The sequence below is a fragment of the Talpa occidentalis genome, unplaced genomic scaffold (assembly GCF_014898055.3).
Source record: "Talpa occidentalis isolate TD23 unplaced genomic scaffold, MPIMG_talOcc4v2.1, whole genome shotgun sequence".
Lineage (NCBI taxonomy): Eukaryota > Metazoa > Chordata > Mammalia > Eulipotyphla > Talpidae > Talpa > Talpa occidentalis.
This window is the reverse complement of record NW_026555331.1, coordinates 138,906,306-138,929,484: the sequence shown is the minus strand read 5'-3', so window position 1 is coordinate 138,929,484 and position 23,179 is coordinate 138,906,306. Positions and strand designations below refer to the sequence as shown.

Below are 23,179 nucleotides of genomic sequence, written 5' to 3'. Positions count from 1 at the left end.
TGGCACTTCCTCCTACCACCTTAATAATCCATCCACCTAAGGAAAAAGAGAAGGAAAAATTTCTTCAGACTTTTCTTGTTTTATTAAGTAGTTCAAGCATATGCAAAAGTTGACAGGACAGTTACAGGAAAATACAATTTTTAAAGGTAAGAAAGTAGTCATTTGAAATGTGAATAATAGAAGTTACAGCTTGTTGTCTTGACTTCTTAAATATTCTTATGCCTGCCTGCTATACCGTTGTAATTCTAGAGAACATACCATTTTATGACCTTCTCCACCCAGCATTACAACCATAATATTGTTCTGCAACCCTTAGTTTTCCATGCTTTTGCGTCATGAATAATTACTGGTTTGTTGAATATACTGCCTCTCTTAAAAAAGAAAAATAGTGAAAATCTTACTATAGGTGGTTAGGGTTATCTTAGATTATCTTTTTTAAAAAAAGATTTATTTATGCATATAAGACTGGGGCACAGGACAGAGAGGTATGGGGGGGTGAGAGGACTCACCAGAGACAGAGTAGGGAGCAGGACCAGCAGATTGACTGAGATACACTGCTGAGGGCAGTGGGTGAGCCAGGAGAGGTCTCCTACGCCATGTGGGTAGCTCCCTGGCTGGGGATCAAACTCATGCTGCAGAGAACCTCATAGGTTGTGTCTTAACCCCTTGTGCCACCAGGGAGACCCTAGATGATCTTTATTTTTGCCTTTTTGATTAGAAAACTCAGCATTTGTATTCTGTACTGTGGCTCTTTAGGAAGTTAGCCTTTAAAGAGGCATGGTTTTGATACATGCACTGGGTACAGTCAGAAGCACGGGAGGGTCACCAGAGCCAGAGCGGGGAGCAGAGCAGGCAGAAGGACCGAAGTACACTGCTGAGGGGAGCAGCGGGCGGCAGGAGAGGTATGCGGGACCCTCCTCCGGTGGCCGGGAAGCTTCGCAAGCTCAACCGCTGCGCCACCAGGGAGGCCCTAGGAAGTTAGCCTTAAAGAAGGTGAAACGCCAGTCCATATAATAATACTAAGTCCATTACTTGGGGTTAACGGTGAAGCCACCGTGTGTCAGTATATGGGACACATGAGGCCAGGGCTATGCAGCTGTCATATGCCCTCCCTTTTATGCTCTCTAGTCCTGGGCTCTCCAGTATGGGATCTGCTAGCCACATGCTGTTCCTTAAGCTTAATGCAAATATAAACTTAATGTAATCAGAATTAAATAAGATGAAAAATTCAGTTCCTCAGTCATACCAGCCAGCTTTCACATACTCAGTAGCCATGTGTGGCCGCTGTCCTGGGCAGTGCGGATACACAACATTTTTATTCTTGCAGAAATTTCTGCTGAGTAGTTTAGCCCTAGATTATTTTTTCACTGCTCAGTTTCTTAATGCTACAGTGACAAGGAAGAACCACCTCTTATTTTTGTAGTGTTTTCTAGCGTTTGGCAAGCTTTGGCTACTTGTATTTGTACGCAGTGTTATTAGAACTCAGCCACACCCATTTGTTCACCTATGATCTGTAGCTGCTTTTGTGTTGCAGCAGCAGTGATAAGAGAGACTGAACATGGCTCACAGAGCCCAAAGGATGGCCCATGTGCTGTATCAGGATGCTTGGGCCAGTGAAAGACCACATATCTGATGTGGTCCCTATCTCTAGCCAAGGTGTGTCGTAGGCTATACAGCATAGGTTCATGTGAGGACAAAACTGCCTGATGCTGCATTTTGCAGCACTCAAACCCGTCATTAAGCAGCACATGGCTGTATCTACCCTGGCCCTTCTCTCTAAACCAGGTTTCTCAACCTCAGAATTGTAGACATTCTGGACCAGGCAATTACTTGTTGTGAAGGGTTTTCCTGTACATCGTAGGAGGCAGCATCCCTGGCCCCTCTTCCCTAGGGCTCGATGTGCGGCCTGACCCCTTTGCTACCCAGCTGTGACAACCAGATATTTCTCCAGATACTGCCAGCTCTCCCCTGGGAAGCAAAATCACCTGTGATTGAGAACCACTAACCTAAAGTGATTGACTTTACAAAGCATTTATAATACTACATAAGATTGTTCACTCTAAAACAAATTCCATTAAAAGCAGGGTAAATGAAACAGTTTTTAGGTAGCACTCCCTCCAGAAACATGATAGCATGACTGTGGTGGGGCAGAGATATGGAAGTGCTAAGGCGCCAAAGCCCAGTGTCTGCTGACTGGACGACCAGACAGAAGGGGCAGGACAGCAGCTCTGAGGCTGCGGGGACACGTGGTTTATTTTACACCTGGGCGTTCAGGGCTGCTGCCTTTGTCAAACACCAGGACCACAGGGTGGTGGTGGTTTTGTACTGTGTGTCAGCACCTTGAGCTGAATGTGGCAAGAAGGGTATTAATAAATATCTATTAAAATGATGATCAATGAATGTAGTAAATTGGTGACTTCCCTTTCAAATTTTAAGTTATCCATATAGGTTCCTGCCCTTACTATCAGAATAATTGAAAAAATGGTTTTATTTACTTCTATTAGGAGTTAGGCGAATTAAATGTCAGGGTCTGTAAAATTGTTTAGTTCTTTTAAGATCTGGGACTTGTACTTTTCAGAGTAGGGTTTTCAAACTTAAGAAAATGACTAAGTTGAGGGCCTCCCCGGTGGCGCAGCGGTTGAGCGCTGGGTTGCGAAGCTGCCCGCGGCCTCTGCGGCGCCGGTTCGATCCCCGGCTGCTCCCTGGCCACCAGAGGAGGGTCCCACATGGCGCGCAGACCTCTCCTGCCGCCCGCTGCTCCCCTCAGCAGTGTACTTCGGTCCTTCTGCCTGCTCTGCTCCCTGCTCTGGCTCTGGTGAATTCTCTCACCCTCCTGCGCTTCTCACTGTACCCAGTGCATGTATAAACAAAACAAACAAACAAATAAATAAATAAATAAAACATGCCTCTATTTAAAAAAAAAATAATAAATAAAAGAAAAAAACTATTTATTTAAAAAAAAAAATGACTAAGTTGAGAAATCAACTGCTCATTTTGTGGACATGCAGAGTGCTGTAGGGTGTTGGGACACAGATTTTAATAAACCATGTAGTCATTCCAAATTCTCAGTTTAGAAAATGGAATGAATTAGAATTGGTACAATTACCTTTCAAAATGAATATCAGGTATATCTTTACGTGGTTCTTCAATACAATTGAAGCATAATTGTATTTTTAAAAATTGTGTTGAAAGGAATATGTACTGTAAGTCACATGTAATGGAGCACACTTTCACAAAAAAATATGCATGTGGCTAAATATTTAGCACGGTAAGGAGTTTTGATGATTGAATTCATGTGAAATTTAGGTGAACTTGTTTTTTCTGTTTATGATGTATTTCTGTTTGTTTTTTCAGATCTTACCAATATATTTGAGTCCTTCCTGCCCCAGTTGTTGGCCTATCCTAATCCCATAGATCCTCTCAATGGTGACGCTGCAGCCATGTACCTCCACCGGCCAGAAGAATACAAGCAGAAAATTAAAGGTAAGAAGACAGGGAGTTTAACCTGGCGATGGAACTGAAATCTGTTAGGCTTTGGTCAGTGAGAGCCCTCCTTAGTTACTAATAATTTTTCTCAGGCCTGAAAAGAGGGACTTGTGCTGGAGCAGAGCTCACCGGCCACTTGTTCCACAGGTCATAGCTACCTTTGGAAGGGGAGCGGGGAAGGAGGGAGAAAGAGCTCAAGGAAAGATGAGAAGGTGGGACTTAGTTGTTTGGGTAGTGACAGATGTTACCTGCCAGAAATCCCTGTGGATACCTCTCCAGAAGAACTTAGCTTTCATTGCTTCCTTTTGTCTTGTTAAATTGGAAAATTAGACTTGAAAGTCAGTATTAATTGGAAGTCATGATCTCATATTTGTTTAGACTGTATCATCCTGTCCTTCTAGGAAAGCAATTAACTTTGGGCATTGGGAAATAATTGCTGAATTCATCATTATTATATCATTTTACCTACGTCTTTCTTGTTTCCCATACTGATTTGCTTTTACTTTGGGAAATTTACATCTAGCCACATTTCTTTTCTGTGGTAGATACCTGATCCCAGTGCCCTAGCACAGTGGGATTTTTCTATTAAAACTTTGACAGTGGACATATGCTAGTGGCAGTAGTACTTGTTTGCTCAGCCTTCTGAATTTAGAATCCTCTTCTCCCATCCTTAAAAGTGCATGTGCTAATGGGACATGAATTTTGTTAAAATGGTAACATAGTGGTGGAGCATCTAAGGCCCACACCACTGATGGTATTCATCGTGTTTTCCTTTTACTCCCATGAGAAACAGAGTTCCACCAAAAAGGAAAGAAGTTCAAAGTTCGTGCAAAAGGCCTGCTATTCTTAACAAATGGCAGCCCTTGGTCTCTACCCAGTTCCTAGCATGACGTGTGCCTTTGCTGAAGCATTTGCGAGAAATGGTGGCAGAAACAATTTGTGAGAGCTTAAATATATAGGTCTTCCCCTTAACTGTGTAGGTATGAGACAAACAAGAGCATTTGGGGCTATTTGTTTTAAAAAATGGTTTTCCTCTGTCTTCTGGTCTCGATAAGGTTACTATTTGGTACTTTGTTGAAATAGAGCAGAAATAAATCTTCCCTAATTAATTTACTTAGGCCTCAAGTGCTTTGCAAATTATCTAATTTATGTAGCTGAATATCCTCATAGCTAAGTGAACATGTATTTCAAGGAAAAAGCCATCAGTTTCAACCAGCTAAGTCTTTTATGAGACTATTAAAATTTTGACGCAGGAATCACTTAAAAGTGCCTGTGACCTGTGGGTACCTGAGTGCAGAATGTGTTCCTCTAGTCCTTATGCTCCTTGTCCTGCAGCACTTTAGCACCAGCCCCGTTGCAGGACATACGTGCTGTCACACAAGGAACCAACCTACATTTTTACCTTTGAAGAGTCAGCTCTAGCTTAGGAAGTTCTGGCTTTCTGAAATATTAATGCTGGCTATCATTTCGCCTTCCTCAGTAATCTGAGAGAATCCTGCCTGTGGGACCTGAGCTCACCTCAGCTTCCTGCTGTAGCTTTATGTTTAGAAAGGCTCGGGCCCTCGTTGTCCCCGCCTAGTAGAAATGAGCGGTCCTGTCTCATTTCTCAGGTCCACTCCCCCACCAGCCTGCGATCTTGTTCTCATTCACCCTTCCTCCTAGCACTGTCTTCCCCCACTCCCAGTTCTTTTACCCCCAGGCCACCGATAACCCCATTTCAGAAGCCCTTTCTGCTCCCAAGGACGTCTTTAAGGAATCAAAATCTCAGATTCCTGAGGTCTGTCTTGTCTCCCCTCCTCTACTCAGTCTGTGACCTCATCGCTCTCTAATCTTCTGGGCCTTTCTCAGGACCCATTTTCCTGGCCTCTCGCAGCTTTGCTGCTTTAAAACCCTTAGCTTTCTGGAAACTCTTCTTATTCCATTTCCTAAACATGGTCATTCTCTGAAGATTTGGTCCTTAGGACGCCCCCTCCCACATACTGACTCCTTGGCCTAGGGGCTTAGTCACCCCTCAGCAATAGATAACCCGCTCTAGTAGATGACTTCCAAATATGTGTGCCCAGGCCTGACTCTCTCCTGAGCTGCCGCTGGACACTTCCATGCCTGGCCTCAATCTGGTATGTGTACCCTTTCTCACCATGCACGTGAGGTAGCGCCATATTTAGTCAATGCTGTTTTGTCTTGTAAATACCAGCCTGCAAGACTGGACACCATTGGAGCTGTGGAAAGATTTCTTTCTTTTCCTGCTCAGAAACCTTCAGTGCGTGGCATCTAAGCCTGCTGTTTGGGGCTGTTACTGTGTGTCACGTTGCTCCTCCAGTGCCTCAGTATGTCACAATGTAGTTCTTCCTTAGTTAAGTGATGGAATGTTTCAACCCCACAGAAAAAGCGGTAACTTAACCATGAACCCACCATCTGTCTGCAGCAAAACCTGTATGTATACTTAACCTTACTTAAGATCTTTTTAAAGCAAGTGCAGTTCTCTCTTATGTGTTTCCATATCCCAGCCCCTTCTCCCCAGTGCTTCTGCTTTTCCCACTGCCGTGCAGCTGACTGCACCCCTTCAAGGGTCAGTGCACAAGTGACGGTCATCTGGGCTGTGAAGCCAGAGTCCCTCCCTCTGAGGGTCCTTAGGTAGCTAATGCCTTCGTCTGTTTCTCCTCTCAGAAGTGATCTTGCTATTCATTTCCTATCTCCTGAAAAGCCTTGTCCTAGTAAGCACTTAATATGTATTTGTGTCCCTGAATATACTAAAGGCAGATAGTATCAAATTACAGTGTCAAAGAACAAAGTACAGCAGCTTCTTTCTACAGAGGAAGTAGCCAAGCCATCAGAATAAAATAAAATTTCTAAGGCTTTAATAAATATTTCTCTTACTCTAAAACTTAAGTTCCTGCCTAGCAGAGGTTTTTTGATCCATTATCTTGGCATAAGCTTTTAGCGAATAAATTTTGTATTATGAATAATGTACTTGTTGGGCTCTCTAAGAAGTCTGCAAACTTTTGTAAAGGGCCAGATTTAGCCTCATATGGTCTATGTCACATAAGTTGTTTTTTTTTTTTAACAGCCCCCTAAAAATATTTTTTAAAATCACATTCTTATCTAGGCCTCTGTGCTCAGCTATGCAGGTTGGCAGGCCCACTCAGCCATTTACCTTACCTTCCTATGCAGCTGGTGCCTGCACCTCCACGGGGGGAAATAAAGCATAAGGACACCTTTTTTTCCTGTTTGCCTGCTGAATAAGGTGGTCTTGTCTCTCTATATTGCATATAGGCTGTTTACTTGAAAACAGTATGCATTTACTTGTTAGGAACAAGTTCAGTTCTTAAAATTTTTTTTCAGCCAGCCATTTCAGCATAGGCCATGTTACAGCGTCGGTCTTCAGGCAGATGACACATGGTTAATCACTCAGGCTAGCTGTGTCTCAAGAGAGCAGCTCATCCTACCCAGATTGAGATTGTTTTTACCAGTTGCATAAAAAACCCGACAGGCAGGATCTGTTTAAAATCTATTCCTAAAATAATAGATTCGGACCGACTATAATTATATAACGTCAAATCTATAAAAAAAGATGGCATTTCCTTATACATTACTATAGAATTATAACTAGTTGTGTTTAGCTGGGAGGCAAATAGTTTTATTAAAAATAAAGTGTGGGGGTCACATTTCCCTGATTCATCAAGTTTGCAGCAGTGAAGCTGTATGGGTAAGCCAACAAGGAAAGCGCCAAGGGCACCCTGACTGGAGAATTGGTGGCCACTGAACCCCAGGCATCCTCCTACACCTCTGCTGTCTCCCCTGTGCCCGGGTCCTAAGTGGCTGGTGTGCCTGTAGGTGTGGGCAGTGTCTTTGTTCCCCTGCAGGTCAAATGTTTTTCTTTGACTTTATATATGCGCCCCTTGGTAAGAAACACAACTCCCAAGATGTCTCCCTGTGGGGTTTTCGCCTTTAGCTTCAGTGACTATAACAACTGTCATCTTTGTCCCCCCCACCACCACCATGTAAGCCCCACCTCCCTGAGACTCGGTCAACTTTGGGGTTTGTAACACATACCTGCCTGTTCACTGTCCTTGTCTTCTTTGTCCCCACTCCCTGTGCAGAGTACATCCAGAAATATGCAACGGAAGAGGCACTGAAGGAACAGGAAGAGGGCACCGGTGACAGCTCGTCGGAGAGTTCAATGTCTGACTTTTCGGAAGATGAGGCCCAGGATATGGAGTTGTAGTAGAAAAAGCACCTGCTTTTCAGAAAGACTATTATTTCCTAACCATGAGAAGCAGACTATAATATTCATATTTAAACAAAGCAATTTTTTTTATTACTAAACAAGGTTTTTATGAATAATAGCATTGATATATATATATTATATATCACCCTTTAGATCTTGATTTCTTGGTCATTTCTCAACCTGAGGTGCATAGCATATTCCCACATTCCATTTTGGTAGCAATATGCGGTCCGAATGCATGCATTCATAAGTCCATTTGGCCAAGTCAGCCTGTGTGCTACTGAACTGTCAAAGAAAGAGCCGCTCTGATAGATAGATGTGAGTAAAAATAACAGGAAAAAGTTGCTTCGTTTATTGATGGTTCCAAAGAAACAAACCAAACCAACCAGCTCTTGGATGTGAAGATAGAATAGTGCTTTTTCAAAATGGGAGGAAAAGACCTGCTGTGGAGCATGTAGAGCCAGCCCGTAAGAATCAGAGCTGCTCCTTCCTGTGAACCCTAGGTGGCCCCGTTTCTGTGGAGTAACAGTATCAAACAGGGAGCTAATTAGAGTATTGAACATACAACAATTTTTTTGACTCAGATTTTAAGTACATTTTTATATGTAGATTCTTGCCCTTCTTGCTACCGGGCCCTGCAGCCACAAGTGTTTTTGCTTTGGAGAACCTTTTGGAGTGTTTTCTGAACCTGATTCTTTTTCTTGGGGTAGAGTTTGTAAATCAGACCTTTTTTGAGAGGACAGGAGAAAGACCGGGAAGCCGTCTCCTCTCCTCCAGCGCGTGCAGAGCCACGTCCTCGTCCTGCGTGGGCCGCTTTGAGACCGCTCCCCCGGACTGAGCGCTTTACATTTGAGAGGTGGTGAGTTTTTTGGTTTTAGGGTTTTGACTTTTTTGGCGTGTGTGTGATTTGTGCTTAGACAGGTTGCAGTTTTAGTCTTCACCTACCGAGAGATGGCCGCCTCCCACGACAGCCGCTCGGCGGGGCGGCAGACTCTGGAGGAAGACCCGTCTGTGGCTGTGGCTCCTGGGGACTCGCATTCATGTTTGGTTTTGTTTCCCCTTCTGCTGCTGCTCTTGGCAGCCGCCTGGTCATCATCTGCTTGTGGGAGTGGGAAATGAGTATTTTAGACCCAACACACACTCTAAATTGAAAATGAGTAATAATTGGAATAAATAAAGGTTCTGGTACCCAAAGTGACTCTAACATGGGAAAAATAGATGCAGGTTTTTTTCGGAGTGTGACTGAATTAGATGCAGGTTTAGAATTAGAAGAAAAGGGTTCAAAAATAAGAAGTAGCAGAACAGGTTTTGAAGGAAGAACGTTTTCTCTCCTGTATATGGTGAGGAAATCAGACCATTTAAAATGCCTGCTAACCATATGTCCAGGTGGCTGGCAGAGTTTCTTTCAAATCTGAGTGTTGCCTGCTGAATCTGGAGAACTTAAGACAGCGAGTCTGTATTTTGGGTTTGGAGTTTTGTTTTGTTTTTTTGGTTTTTTTTTTTTTTTTTTTTTTTTGGCAGCACCCAGTAGGACCATAGCAGAATTAGCCAATCCTAAAACCGCCTAAGACAATTTTTGAATGTCCCACTGGGATAGTTAGTTTTTCTTTCTGACGTGATTTTAGTTTAGAAGTGCTAGATTCCACGAGATTTGAGTCAATGAGGTTGGAAGGTACCCTATCTTTTTTTTTTATTCAAAAAGCACAATCAATATTTTCTTTGAAAATCTATATAAAGTACAACTTGCTTTTAGCATGATTATTTTCCTAAATTAAAAGACAAAGAATTTACTTATTTTATGTTAATTACGGGCATGAAGCAAAAGGTTTTCTTTTTAAAAAAAAAACTTAAAAGTGCAGTTATGTAGGGCTGTGGTTAGTTAACCGTACCGAGTTATCTATCTAGCATTTGTGGCTTGTCGGAAGGGTAGTATTAACTCTTTAACATGTACTGGTGTACTGTAACTCTTCTCTAGCACGTTGTCTTCTCGTCGCTTTGGGGGAGGGCGGGTCTCTGCTGGCACTGTCTAACTTGCTTACCTGCTGAACTAGCAGTTTGCTTGTGCTATAACCGTTACTGTAGGTGCGATTTAGGGTAGGCTTAAAGTGCTGGGTGGTGATTTGAGTTCAACAATAAAAAATTGTATTTTTTCAATATTGTATAAACAATAGTGTTCTAATTACCTTTTAAAAAAAAAAAATAATGTCCAGATAATAATGGCTTTTAATCTTGTCCCAAAAAGTAGAACCAAGTTTAGGGAAGGTCTGTGAGCAGCGCCGCAGCTCTGCTCCCCTACTCAATCCACGTTTCTCTAACGCAAAGACATATGCTTGCCTCGGGTCAAGTGGGCTGCAGCGCTAGAACTCTTCGGTGGTGCAGAATCCCCAAATGAAGATTTGTGCGGGGAGGTTGCAGGGATGACGAGGCAGGTCTGAGTGTGGCTGCAGTGTGCATGCGCATATGTAACCATCCAAGTCTGTGGTGATGAGGGTTCATTAGGCTTCTCAGTGAGCACTGGAAGCTCCTGGAGTTGCTCCCCAAATCCCCAGGCACCCTCTCTGCGACTGTATCCTTTCTGAGCACTAACCTTGGCCCCAGGCTGCTTTTTTGGCTCCGAGTGGAGCTTTTTCTCTCCACTGGGACATGGACTTTTGGTAAGTTGAACAGAATCCCCTTTTTTCCAAAACTAACTTTGTTTCCTTCCTTGTACCTGGGTGAGGTAGACCGTACCAGTAGATACAGAGGAAACCCTGGAACAAGGTCTGGCTGTGAATCTGAGGGCTCTGGACCCCACTGACAGTAGAGTAAGTCTGAAGCAAGGGGGTGTTACACCACCAAAAGCTTTTCCAAGTTGTCCAGAACATCCAGAGCCTCCCAGCAAGGCTGAACATTTTTGTTTGTCAAGGTAGTGGTAGGTCAGAGCTGCTCCTAGCGGCTCCCTTTCATCGTACCCCTGGTTTTTGAAATCCTCCCTTGTGATTGACCAGTGCAAGCCATTATTCTTTGCCCCCATTCAAAAGCCTGAGCTCAAAACCAACAAGCAAGAGCCCTCAACACTGCAGCCCAAGCTCTGGGGCCTTGTGGGCCGCCTTCCGTGGTAGCCAACCTAGATGCTGGCATTTCTGCTCTTTTGTCTTCAGTCTCATCACCCTCCTTGAGGTTACTGTGCAGTTTCAACCAGCATTTTATACTAGTGAGATAAATGAACAGAAGTTGCCATATCTCTCTCCAATACCTAACGTTTTCTTCCATTTCAAAAGCTGTTCTAAATTGCCAACTGGCTGATCTAAGCTCCTGAGGAGTGTCTCCCCTCGAAGGAATTTTTTTCCCCTCCGAAGGTTTCCTGAAGCCCTAGTTGGCCTCAGCCAGACGCTCGCTTTTTACTGGCCTCCTGTTGGGACGGCTGAGAATCATGAACGGTAGATGCTCTGCTAGACTCTGTGGTGAAGTTTCTAAATGCCACGTTTCTGGGAACTAGTATTTGATTTTAAGTGGCATATGGCCCTCAGTGTTTCAGGGGCTCAATTAGAATACGTGAACGCCGTTAACAAAAGGTAGCGAGAGTTTTCACTAACTTCCTAACCGGGTTCACAGCCTTGTTGACTGAAATCAAATCATTTCTGATTGGGCGCAACGAACGAATTTCTTTGGACTTCTGAATCCATGTTCACATTTTTCTGGCCACTGGACATCTTGGCAATTCCATTAGGGATTGGAGGGAGTGGCGGCCCCTGGGGAAGGGCGGTTAACAGTCCCCAGGCGAGCTGGTTCTCCACTCACCTGAGGAAGCGCCAGGACTTTGAATTCAGCAAATAGCTGTCCTGGCTGTGGGCTTGGGAAGAAATGGCCATTATTTACTGATTGTATTTGGTACATATTGTGTGATACTTGAAGAGATAAAAGGGACTTACCAGCCCTTAATTGAAATCTAAGCTTTTTATCGCTTATTTTTTTCCTTGCCCTCTCTCCCTCCCACCTCCTTCCTTGCATTGTGATGATCTAGTGGGCACTTCTGTCAACAGGACAAATGCCTCTTCTGACTATAACCTCTTAATAGTTGTGTATAATGAAAACTGTAAACTTTTTTAAATAAAATGTGTATATACCTTGGCAAGTGGCTGGACCTTGATCAATAAGATAACAGCTCCCGTGATTCCTCAGCCCATTTTCAGAAATAGCCTCCCTGTTCACCTGACTGCAGAGCAACAGGCGCCTTTTTTCCCCCTTTGACATCGAAGCTTTCAGAAGGCAGAGACTGGAGTCATTTGTCACGAGAGCATCATCAGTTGGCAGAAGTAACTAAGAGGCCTCACCTGTGGAGCGCTGCCCCCACCCCTGCAGTGTCCGGTGACTGCTGGCCCAGCTTTGTACCAGAGCACCTCGAGAAACCATCACCTTCTCCCCTGGAGATCTGCCTGGACCTGTCAATGCCAAAGGATACCCTCTTGGCCTGGCGTTTACAGACGGGGAAGCCTCCTGCCAGGGCCCATCTACCCAAATAGGTGTCCCCTGTGCCAAATGCCTACCTTAGCGGGGAGGATGAGCCAGAGAGAGGGGTGGGTGTCTGCAGGCTGAGAACGGATTAGCCCTGAAGCGCATGCCCTCGATGGCCGCCAGGTGGCGAAGCCGCCCGTTCAGTCCATCGGAGAAGCTGCTGGGCTTGATCCATTGATAGAAGGGCCTTAAGACAGAGGGATCTTTTTCTTAATTTTTTTTTGGTGTGTATTCATTTCCCCCTCACTGCATCTGTATAGACGCTTCAGGCAGCCCAGCTCTGTGGCTGCCAGGGGGGAGGAGGGTCGGTGCTCCCCGGAGCAGTGTTGCCCTGTGGCAAGTGAGCCCTCCTGCTCGAGGCAGACGGTCACCCAGCTCCTTACGGTCGTCCTCAGTCAGGGGTGTGCCGTGGGCCAAAGGGCTGCGTCCGGCACTGAGCTCTCCTCTCTCCCACTGCCTAGCTGTGGGGCCTCCAGCTCGCAGGCCTGAATTCTTGTGTAAAAGGCGGCCCCCCACCTAACAGGTTCTGGCTCTGACACTTCACGGCTCGCAGTTCCACCCAGGCTCTCCAGCCCCGTAGCCCAGGCCCCAGCATCCCGGAGAGACTCTGGCAACTTGGGAAACAGGTTTCAAGATGAGAGAATTTTTGGACCCAAAGAGTTTTGGGAATTCAGAGCACCCATTTTCCAGCTTTTGAAAGGAGAAAGATCTATGGGTTATATGAACAGTGGTTCTGAGATCTCACACAAGGCAGCTGCTGTGAAAACTGCCCCATGAAGGTCTCAGCGCCTTCAGGGGACTTGGGCCCACACCCGCCAGTAATCACAACCAGATCACTCTTACCTCTCGGCTTCAGTTCAGTTCCTTCCAGAATCATTGGTGACTCTCCACTGCCTGCCTGAGGCCTGGCCCCTTTCCTGGGTAGGAAGATCCAGATTTTCTGGGCTGTGTTGTCCTGAAAAAGAAAGTTATGTGGTCAGAGCCCCAGAACTTTACTTTCAGCCCTTACTTTTTTGGAAAGCTGTGCTCTCCCCTAGGGAACTAGTTTCTGGGATGCTGGGCATGACGTGTGCTGCTCCCCAACTGGAACAGGGGCAAAAGTTACCAGTAGCCTCCACAATCCTTGCCCTGGAGCCACTTGACAGAGAAGCCTCCTTTGTCCAGAGCCCACAGGCTTCTCAGGGCCTCTGATCCCAGATGAGCCCAGGAGAGCCCACCTTAGGCCAATCCTGCTCTCTAATGCCTCACAGTGCAGGGTCTGTGACCCAGAACTTCTAGAACCAGGTGCTACCCTGACTAGGGATTTCATTTCAAAGTTAAAAAACCACAGGAGCATTTCGTTCCTGCGTGTTCTTTCCTGGGTGGGGAGTGTGTGTGAGTGTGTGTGAGTGTGTGTGTACGGCTATAATGAACTTTTTTGAGAAAAGGCTGGGTGCTTCTGCGTTCCAGATCCTTAAGGCTCAAACTTGACTCCTTAGCTGGTGGGGGTGGCAGGGACTTGGGCTCCCTAAGGAAATACTTGCACTTTCTGGCTGTCCTATCGCTGAGGTTAACAGGGGTGCTAGCGGCTGGTGGGGTCTGCCCTTCAGGTCCCTCTCAGCTTGCTTCCTGTGGCTCTGCTGCCTGAGCCAGCCGACCAAGCGCGCACACTCCCTTTGAGAAACTTGGGCCTCACTCCTGTTTTCTTCAGGTCTATGAACTGAATCAGCTGCTTGCTGCAGGCCACTGACATGCATGTAAAAGCTTTTAAAAGGTGGCCTTTTGGGCCTCCCCTGGTGGCGCAGCGGTTGAGCGCTGGGCTGCGAGGCTGCCTGTAGCCTCTTCAGCGCCGGTTCGTTCTCCAGCCGCCGGCGAGGGTCCCACAAAAAAAAAGGTGGCCTTTCACACGTATCAAAAGACTTCAGCACAGGGAGCACACTGGCATTCCAGAAAGGTGATGCCTTCCATGATGTCCCCCTCCAGAGAACCCCCAGCAGTGGCTGAAAGGGCTTCCCCTTGTGAGCCTTACTCTGGCCTTGGGAGCCCCTTGGGAAGCAGAGCAGGACTCAACCCCGTTTCACATCAACTGGGAAGCAAGAGAGGCACACAGCCAGTGGCAGCAAATGCTAGAGCCGGGTCTTGGTGTCTAACGTGTGACCGCTGGGTGGTCAGCGTCACCTGCAGGTCAACAGGAGGCACCTGGTAGGATCAGGAAAGGGTCCGAGGGCAGGAAGAGGCTCACAGGCTAGTGTGGGAGCTGGGCATGCAGCTTGGGAAGAACACTCATCTCGGCCACCAAGACCATCCCCACACATATGCCCGGTTCTGTGGACAGCAGTGCACACATTAAAACTCAGATTTAGCTCAACCCACCCCCTAGAGCAGAAACACAAAGAATGCCCTCTGAAGTCATTCAGACCTTTTTTATAGCCACCTGGAAAAAATACTGGTGAAATTAATGTTTTATTTAGGGCCTCCCTGTGGCCTAGGGGTTAAGGTTCAGCTCTACCACCAAGATGGCCCATGGCGAAGGCGATCCCTGGACAGGGAGCTACCCACGTGGCACAGCAGACCTCTCCTGTCTCGCCTGCTGCTCCCCTCAGCAGTGTATTTCAGTCCATCCCACCTGTTCTGCTCCCCACTCTGTCTCTGGTGAATCTTCTCACACACACCCCCGTACTTCTGGCCTACACCCCAGTTCTGTGCAAAAATAAAATCTTTTTTAAAAAATTAATGTTTTCTCTAACTCAATATATACAAATTACTCCAGTGTAGTTACTATTTCAAAAAAAAAAGGGATGAGCTTCAGCACAAATTCTTTTAAATGAATGGCATGCTGTGCCCTTGCTTTAGTACCCTCGTGTCCAGGGTGTATTTCACACAACGCATCACAATTCAGATGCAACCTTCTCAACGTGCAAAGTGACACGGAATCCTCAAAATGAAAAGCACGCACTGTTTGTCACTAAAACCAGAGTGAAGAAGTGGCCGCCTGTCACCACCCTGGAAGCGCTGAGCGGCCCCCTGGGGCTTGCGTCCACTGAGCCGCCTGGCAGCCTCCGGGTAGAACAAGTATTTTTTAAGAGAAGCAAATAAATCCCAAGAGCGGCTTTTCCTAGGGATCTGGAGCAGAGCAGAACGCAGCACCTCACTGTGTACGGGGAATGTTCGGGGTCCAGCGCCCCGCAAGTTCAGAGCGGGTTTGAATGCCCAGCACACGGGGTCTGCCCCGCCGCGCCCGCCCGCAGCTGGGGCCGTGGGGCCGCTGAGGTGTGTGGGGGGGCCCGGGGGCTGTGGCCGCCCCGCGCCTTGAGAGCGTGACGTCCAGGACAGGAGCCCGCAGGCCCGCGGCGCCCCAGGGCACCAGCACCTGCCCCGGGTGCTCTGGCCAGAGGCTCCCGAGGGGGCGGCCATCCCGGCCCATCCCGGCCTCGGACACCTGGGGGCGCTCGAGCCTCACACGTCAGCCCCGGATTTCACGGACAGACCGTGCAGCTCCTGTCCCCTCGGGCGCCGGAACCTGAGACAGAACTAAGGGGTCCCCAGAAAGGAAGTAGCTGAGAACAACACACGCCCAGGAAGCTGCCTCACCCGGGGTCTGCCGGGGCCTTTCCTCACCTGCCCCGACCTGGACGTGGGCCAGATGTGGCTGCTTAAGCAGGCGGGGGGTGTTGGAAGGTCAAGTGGGGGGCCTGAAAGCGCCGGGAAGACCACGCTTGGGGAGTGAGAGGCGCTGAGGGGCCCTGGAGACCCAGCTTGAGGAGCAGCCGGGCCAGAGCAGGGCCGGGCAGCAGGTGGCCTCGTCGGCCTGCGAGAATCGAAGCAAACCGTCCTCTGCATCGTGTGCCAAAGGCCGCCAAGCTCAAGCAGGAGCCAGGCCCCCTGGCCCTGGGGTGCGGATCCAGAGAGCAGGGATGTGGCCTCTTCAACCTGACCGCACTGGGAGGAAGCCCCGGCGTTGAGCTCCTGCGGCCCCAAGGCTCTCCCGCCTCCTCCTCCCCAGCCCACCTGGGCAGGGAGGCCTGAAGCCCAAGGAAGCGCCACAGACCCCCGGGAGAGGGCCTCCTGGCGGCGGGAAGGCCCCCCGTAAAGAAAGAAGGGGCAGGGAACCCCAAGGGGAAGGGTCAGGGGCCTGCAGGGCGGTGGGGGCCGGGCCTCGGGGTTCCGAAGGTCTTGGGGGGAAGGAGGCTGGATGCTGGCTTGTGGCCAGCGGGCATCAGTGGCACAAAGCGCAGATACCAGGAAAGAGACGGAGATGCGGGTTGGGACCCCAAGTGTTCCCCAAAGCAAGAGGGCTGGGCAAGGAGGCTGGGCAAGGAGGACCACAGCAGCAGGGGCGGAAGGCCGGGAGAAAGGGGAAGCGTGATGGAGGCCTGGGGGGTCACATCTGAGATCGCGTGGAAGATGCAGCGCCCACCTCCAGTGTCCTCTTGCTTATTTTCCTGAGCTGCTCTGGAAAGACCCACATGGCTGGGACATGAGGTCCTCACCCAGGGCCCCCACCAGAGTGCAGCCCAAGCCTCAGAAGTCTCCGATTCCCGCCCCCCAGAAACTGAAACAGGTGGGTTTGGGCCTTCAGAACTCTCTGGACTCCGTTTCCAGGGGTCCTGCCGCCTCAGCCCGCCAGTCGTGGTCATCCCTTGTTCCGAACAGCTAACTTTCAGGAGTCGTCGGCTGCACAGCTGTGGATGCCGAATACGCTCTGTCTCTTGATGATACTCTTTGGCCTTAGAGATCTAACACTCTTTATGAAATCACTGTATTTAGACCTGGACTGCTTTCTCTCTAGACTTACGTGTGAGAGAAAAAATCATTTCTATCATGTTTAAGCCATTGTTTCAAAGACTTTTGTTTTTATTACAGCTGAACCTCATCCTAATGATTCGATAATAAAGACTAGAAATAACAGATCTGAGAGCTCAGAAGCAAATCCACACCTGGATCAATTCTTAGTATATGGCACAGGAGCTACAACCTTACAACAGAGAAAGGAAAATCTCTCCCACTGGTTCGGGAAATCTGACGGTGATGCGTGAGAATGAAACGGGATCACTCTCCAGCTCCACACACAAAGCAAGTGCCATATAGATCACAGACTTGGATGTAAGACCTGAAAGCATAAAATATGTAGGAGAAAGCTCAGGTGATACATTCTATGGCATTAGCGATAGAGATGTCTTTAACGATCCCATCAGCAAGGGAAATAAAAACAAAACCAATTGGGATTACATCATATTAAAAAGCTTTTGCACAGCAAAAGACAGTATCAGCAGTTAAAAAGAGCCCACTAAATGGGAGAAGATATTTGCACATCACACATCTAAGAAGGAGCTAATATGCAAGGTAGGGCCTCCCTACGGCCTGAGTTTGATCCCCAGTCAGGGTGCTGACCACCCACATATGGCGCAGCAGACCTCTCCTGACTCGCCGCTGCTCCCCTCAGCAGTGTATTTCAGTCAACCTGCCTGTTCTGTTCCCCACTCTGTCTCTCACACCCACCCCTGGCGCCTCTGGCCCACACACCAGTTCTTCCACGCAAAAATAAATGAAATTTTTTTTTGAAAATGCAAGGCATATAAAGAACTCATGCAAATTAACAACAAAAAACCCTAACAACCCAATTAAAAAATAAGCGGAAGATCTAGATACGTTTTTCCAAAAAGCATACGGAGATGTCCAACAGACATAAGAGGGAAAAACCATCGTGTATTAGGGAAATGCAAATCAAAAAGCGCAATGAGGGCCTTCCCTGGTGGCACAGCGGTTGAGCGCTGGGTTGCGAGGCTGCCCGCAGCCTCTGCAGCACCAGTTCGATCCCCGGCCACCAGCAAGGGTCCCACAAAAAAAAAAAAAAAAGCGCAATGAGGTATTGCCTGCCTGTGAGAATGGCTTACATCATATGAACAAGAATGGGAACAAAGTGGAACCCTTGTGTTGTTGGCGGGAGTATAAAGTACAAGGCATCAGAAGGTGGTAGGGATCTATGCAGAGAATATCAACCCACTGTGAAGCGCTAAGGGCACCACCTTGCGCACCATCACTTACAATAGCAGACATGGAAACGCCCCGCGCGCCCACAGATGGGTGGATGGAGACGATGTGGTCTGTACAGACAACAGAATTCTCAGCAATAAGGAGACAGGAAATTTTGCCATTTGCAACAAAACAGAAAACACACATGGGCCTCCCCTGGTGGCGCAGGTGGTTGAGCACCACGCTGTGAAGCTGCCCGCAGCCTCTGCAGTGCCAGTTGGATCCTGGCCGCTGGCGAGGGTCCCACATGGCACGCAGACCTCTCCTGCCGCACCTGCTGCTCCCCTCAGCAGTGTACTTGGTTAGTCTGACTGTTCTGTTCCCCGCTCTGGCTCTGGTGAATTCTCTCACCCTCCTGTGCATCTGGTCTGTACCCCAGTTCTTGTGTAAATAAATAAACAAAAATCTTTTTTTTTTTTTTTTTTAAATATTAAATTTTATTTTTATATTCCCCCATACAATTGCAAACGCCCCATTCTGACCCCAATCCTTCCCCTTCCGCCCCCCACCCCCCAAAAAGTGTCTCTGGTTCATAGTTTTTTGTTGATTTTGATTTTCACTTTCTTATAGTTATTCATTTTCCTGGTCCCTTATTTAAGTTTTCTAGATTCCTGCTATGAGTGAGACCATCCGGTATTTTTCTTTTTCTTTTTGGCTTATTTCGCTGAGCATGATCCCTTCCAGTGCCATCCATGTTGCTGCAAATTGCATGTGTTTATCTTTTTTGAATGCTGAGTAATATTCCATGGTATATATGTACCACATCTTCTTGATCCAGTCATCTATTTTTGGGCATTTGGGTTGTTTCCAAAGCTTAGCTATTGTAAACAGTGCTGCTATAAACATAGGAGTGCAGGTGCTCTTTGGAATTGATGTTTCTGTGTCCTTTGGGTAAATACCTAGGAGTGGAATTGCTGGATCATATGGAAGCTCTATGTTTAGTAGGTCCAGAAATCTCCACACAGCTCTCCATAGTGGTTGGACCAGTTTGCACTCCCACCAACAGTGCACAAGACTTCCTTTTTCTCCACATCCTCGCCAACATTTGTTGTTGCTAGTTTTTTTAATATGTGCCATTCTCACTGGTGTGAGATGGTATCTCATGGTAGTTTTGATTTGCATTTCCCTGATTACAAGTGATGTTGAACATTTTTTCATATGTCTGTTGGCCATTTGCATTTCCTCTTCAGAGAAGTTTCTTTTTAGCTCTTCTGCCCATTTTTTGACTGGATTATTTTCTTTGTTGTTGCTGAGCCTCATCAGCTCTTTGCAGATTTTTGTGATCAGTCCTTTATCATTAGTGTTGGGTGCAAAAATGTTCTCCCAGTTGGTGGGGTTTCTCTTTGTTTTTGTTATTGTCTCTTTTGCTGTGCAGAAGCTCTTTAATTTGATGTAGTCCCAGCTGTTTATCTTTCTCTTCACTATCACTGCTTTGGGTGATGTGTCTGTAAAGATGTCTTTGATGTGCAAATCACGTAGTGTTTCGCCTATATTTCCTTCTATGTATTTTATGGTTTCAGGTCTTATGTCTAGTTCTTTAATCCATTTTGAGTTGATTTTTGTGTATGGTGTGAGGTAGTGGTCTAGCTTCATTCTTTTGCATGTAGCGACCCAGTTTTCCCAGCACCATTTATTGAACAAACTTTCTTTGCTCCAATGCATAGTCTTTGCTCCTTTGTCAAAGATTAGTTGACCATAAATCTGTGGGTTTATTTCTGGATTTTCTATTCGATTCCATTGGTCTGTATGTCTGTTCTTGTTCCAATACCATGCAGTTTTGATGATTATGGCTTTGTAGTATAGTTTGAAGTCTGGGAGTGTGATGCCTCCATTTCCTTCTTTTTTTTTCAGTAGAGCTTTGGCTATTCGGGGTTTTTGGTGATTCCATATGAATTTCATCAATAATTGTTCTATTTCTTTGAAGAATGCCATTGAGATTTTGATTGGAATAGCATTGAATCTGTATATTGCTTTTGGTAGGATGGCCATTTTAATAATGTTTATTCTTCCAATCCATGAGCAGGGGATGTCTTTCCATTTCTTTGTGTCTTCTTCTATTTCTTTTAACAGTGTTTTATAGTTTTCTTTGTATAGGTCCTTTACCTCTTTTGTTAGATTTATTCCCAAATATTTGATTTTTTTTGTTTCAATAATAAAAGGGGTGTTTTTTTTGATTTCTTCTTCTTCAGATTTATTGTTTGTGTATAGGAAGGCTACTGACTTTTGCGTGTTGATTTTGTATCCTGCCACTTTACTGAATTGATTGATGAGTTGAATTAGAATAAACAAAAATCTTAAAAAAAAAAACCACACACGTAAGGATTATATGAGGTGAAATTAGAAAGATAAAGACAAATACTGGATAATTTCACCTGCATGTGCGGCCTGTGGACGCTAAGCCAGTAGAATGGGCAAAGCAAACTAGGTGCTCGAGCCAAGGTGAGGAGGCTACTGCAGGCAGAGGGTGGGGGGGTGCCCGGGGTAGGGGTGAAGGGTATTTTGTTTTATTTGTTAAATTTTTTTAAAGGAAGCGGGAAAAAAGCCAATAGCTGGAGCTGAGTGGTGCGCCCAGAGAAGGTCATCACACCGTTCTTTCTACTACTGAGCAGGTTATACACTGTGCATCATCAGTTTCTTTAGATTCTGCTAGGAAGTAAAAATACTGAGATTCAATTTTAAAAACTGGGGTTCTCAACACTGGAGTTCTATTACTAAGGAATAGGGGACACAGAGCAATCTCTGCCACAGTGAAAAGCTGCTGCTCTATGTTCCTAATGGGCAGAGATGGCCCGCCCATCCCCCCAGCTGACGTCCTGCCTCTAGGCCGCCAGCTAGACACCTCCATGGCCTGGACTCACGGATCCTGCTGTGTGCCCGGCACAGGCCGGGAGGATGGGGTTGGGGGAGAGGACAACTGGAGGAACAAGAGACCCGGGCCCTGGTCCAGTGTATCCGAGCAGCCAATCCACGGAGATGTCCACACGCCGTCCCCATCCCTGAGCAGGAGCTGACACAGGCGGCCAGTTGTGCCAGTTGTTCTGCGGGGTAAGGCCCCGGTGTGAGAGGCTGGTGGGGGACAGAGGTGGGACGGGTCTGGTGAGCAGAGAGGGCCCCGCAGACCAGAGGAGGCTTTACTGAGGCTGCCGCAGCTGCCTTGCTCAAGGGGCCCAGGAGACCAGCGCTCCCTGTCCTGGCCCTGCCACAGGAATTCATTCTTCAGGATAAAACAGCCAGCCGGGAACTTTCCCTGCTAATAATGAAGTCAGAGCAACAGCAACAACAGCTAATGCCCTAGTGCCCTGGCCTGGAGCGGGCTGAGGATTTACTCTGCACCCGGCGGGGCCACTGCCCCTCAGTGGGCACCTGTGACCTGCCTGCCCTGCGTCCAGTCCTTCTGGTATCAGTTCCACTATGGAACTTGGGGGAACAACCCCTCTCACACCCTCTTGTCCACGTGGTTTTGGGGGAACCAATTCCCTCTTTCTCCTCCAACAGTGGCCTTTTTTTTTTAAAGATTTATTTATGCATACAGGAGCTGGGGTACAGGCCAGAGGTGTGTTTTGGGGGGTGAGAGGATTCACCAGAGACAGAGCAGGAAACAGAACAGGCAGACTGACTGAAATACACTGCTGAGGGAGCAGCGGGCGAGACAGGAGAGGTCTGCTGCGCCATGTGGGTAGCTCCCTGGCCAGGGATCGAACTTGTGCTGCAGAGGCTGCAGATAGCTTCATAGGTTGCGTCTTAACCCCTTGTGCCTCCAGGGAGGCCCCCAGCAGTGGCCTTTTCAACCCCCCAATCAGGGCCTCACAGAGTTCACAGAGGAGCACATGGTCGGCACTTCTGCTGGTGCCACTTGAGAGAAGACCCCTCCTGCCAGGGCGGGTTAAGGCGGCAGGAGGTGAGGAGGTGGCAAGGCTGGGAGGGCCTGTCTGAGGATCTCCCCGGATGTTTCCTCCAGGTGAGGAGGACACAAGCCCCTCTTTTGCCGAAGCCATGTTCTACGGCTCTCTGTGGTGTGCAGTCGAGAACGCTGGCTAACGCCGGGCTCCCCTAGGAGGGAGAGGACACCAAACGCTGCTGCCGCCCGAGGCTATGGAAGCCGCAGGAGCCAGACTCCCAGAAGGCCGCTGAAAGCTTAAGTTTAAGCCAAAGCCTTTGAAAGAAGATGATGCCTCCTGCTGGGGATGACCACCCGGCCACGGTGACGCTCACCCCTGGCAATACCCATTGAAATGACAGTGAGGTTCCAAAGGGGACAGAGGGCGCCGTGCAGACCTGAAGAAAGGAAGAGCAGCCAAGAGCAAGCAGGGAGAGCCCATTCTCGGAACGGGTGCGCAGGGGGCCCCGCAGCAACGCGCAGGACAGAGTAAAAGCCAAACACAAAACCCCTGACATGACCATCCTGTTCCCAAACCAGCAGGGAGGAAGCAACAAAGCAGCCCCATTCGCAACCAGACAGGCCCAGGTCGCGGGTCCCCGTCCCTGTCCCCCGCCCCCAGGGTCTCGCAGGGGAGGGAAGGCTGTGCCTGGCGGGAGAGGACGGCTTTGGAAGTGGGTCCCCGGAGCCTCCCTCTCCTCCGCGCAGCCAGAGGACTTAGCAGGGAGCGCAAACCAGGGGCTACAAGCACCACTCTGGGGCAAGTCCCAACCCAAAACCACCCCAGAGATTTTTTTTTTTTTAAGATTTATTTATTTATTTATTTATTTATACATGCACTGGGCACAGTCAGAAGCGCGGGAGGGTGAGAGAATTCACCAGAGCCAGAGCGGGGAGCAGAGCAGGCAGAAGGACCGAAGTACACTGCTGAGGGGAGCAGCGGGCGGCAGGAGAGGTCTGCGCGCCATGTGGGACCCTCCTCCGGTGGCCGGGGAGCAGCCGGGGATTGAACCGGCGCCGCAGAGGCCGCGGGCAGCTTCGCAACCCAGCGCTCAACTGCTGCGCCACCAGGGGAGGCCCCA

At 47.9% G+C, this 23,179-nt stretch overlaps 1 protein-coding gene across 13 annotated transcripts in view; it reads left to right on the top strand.

Moving 5' to 3' along the window:
- The window catches only part of UBE2H (ubiquitin conjugating enzyme E2 H), a 98,957-nt gene extending 87,102 nt beyond the window's left edge, over nucleotides 1–11,855 (top strand). For all 13 annotated transcript variants that reach the window (XM_054692665.1, XM_054692659.1, XM_037513099.2 and 10 more), the window contains 2 exons: nucleotides 3,355–3,483; nucleotides 7,587–11,855. In XM_054692665.1, coding sequence (XP_054548640.1) covers nucleotides 3,355–3,483; nucleotides 7,587–7,711 — 254 coding nt within the window. In that variant the 3' untranslated portion in view covers nucleotides 7,712–11,855. The remainder of the gene's footprint in view (nucleotides 1–3,354; nucleotides 3,484–7,586) is intronic.
- Nucleotides 11,856–23,179: the final 11,324 nt, after the last annotated feature.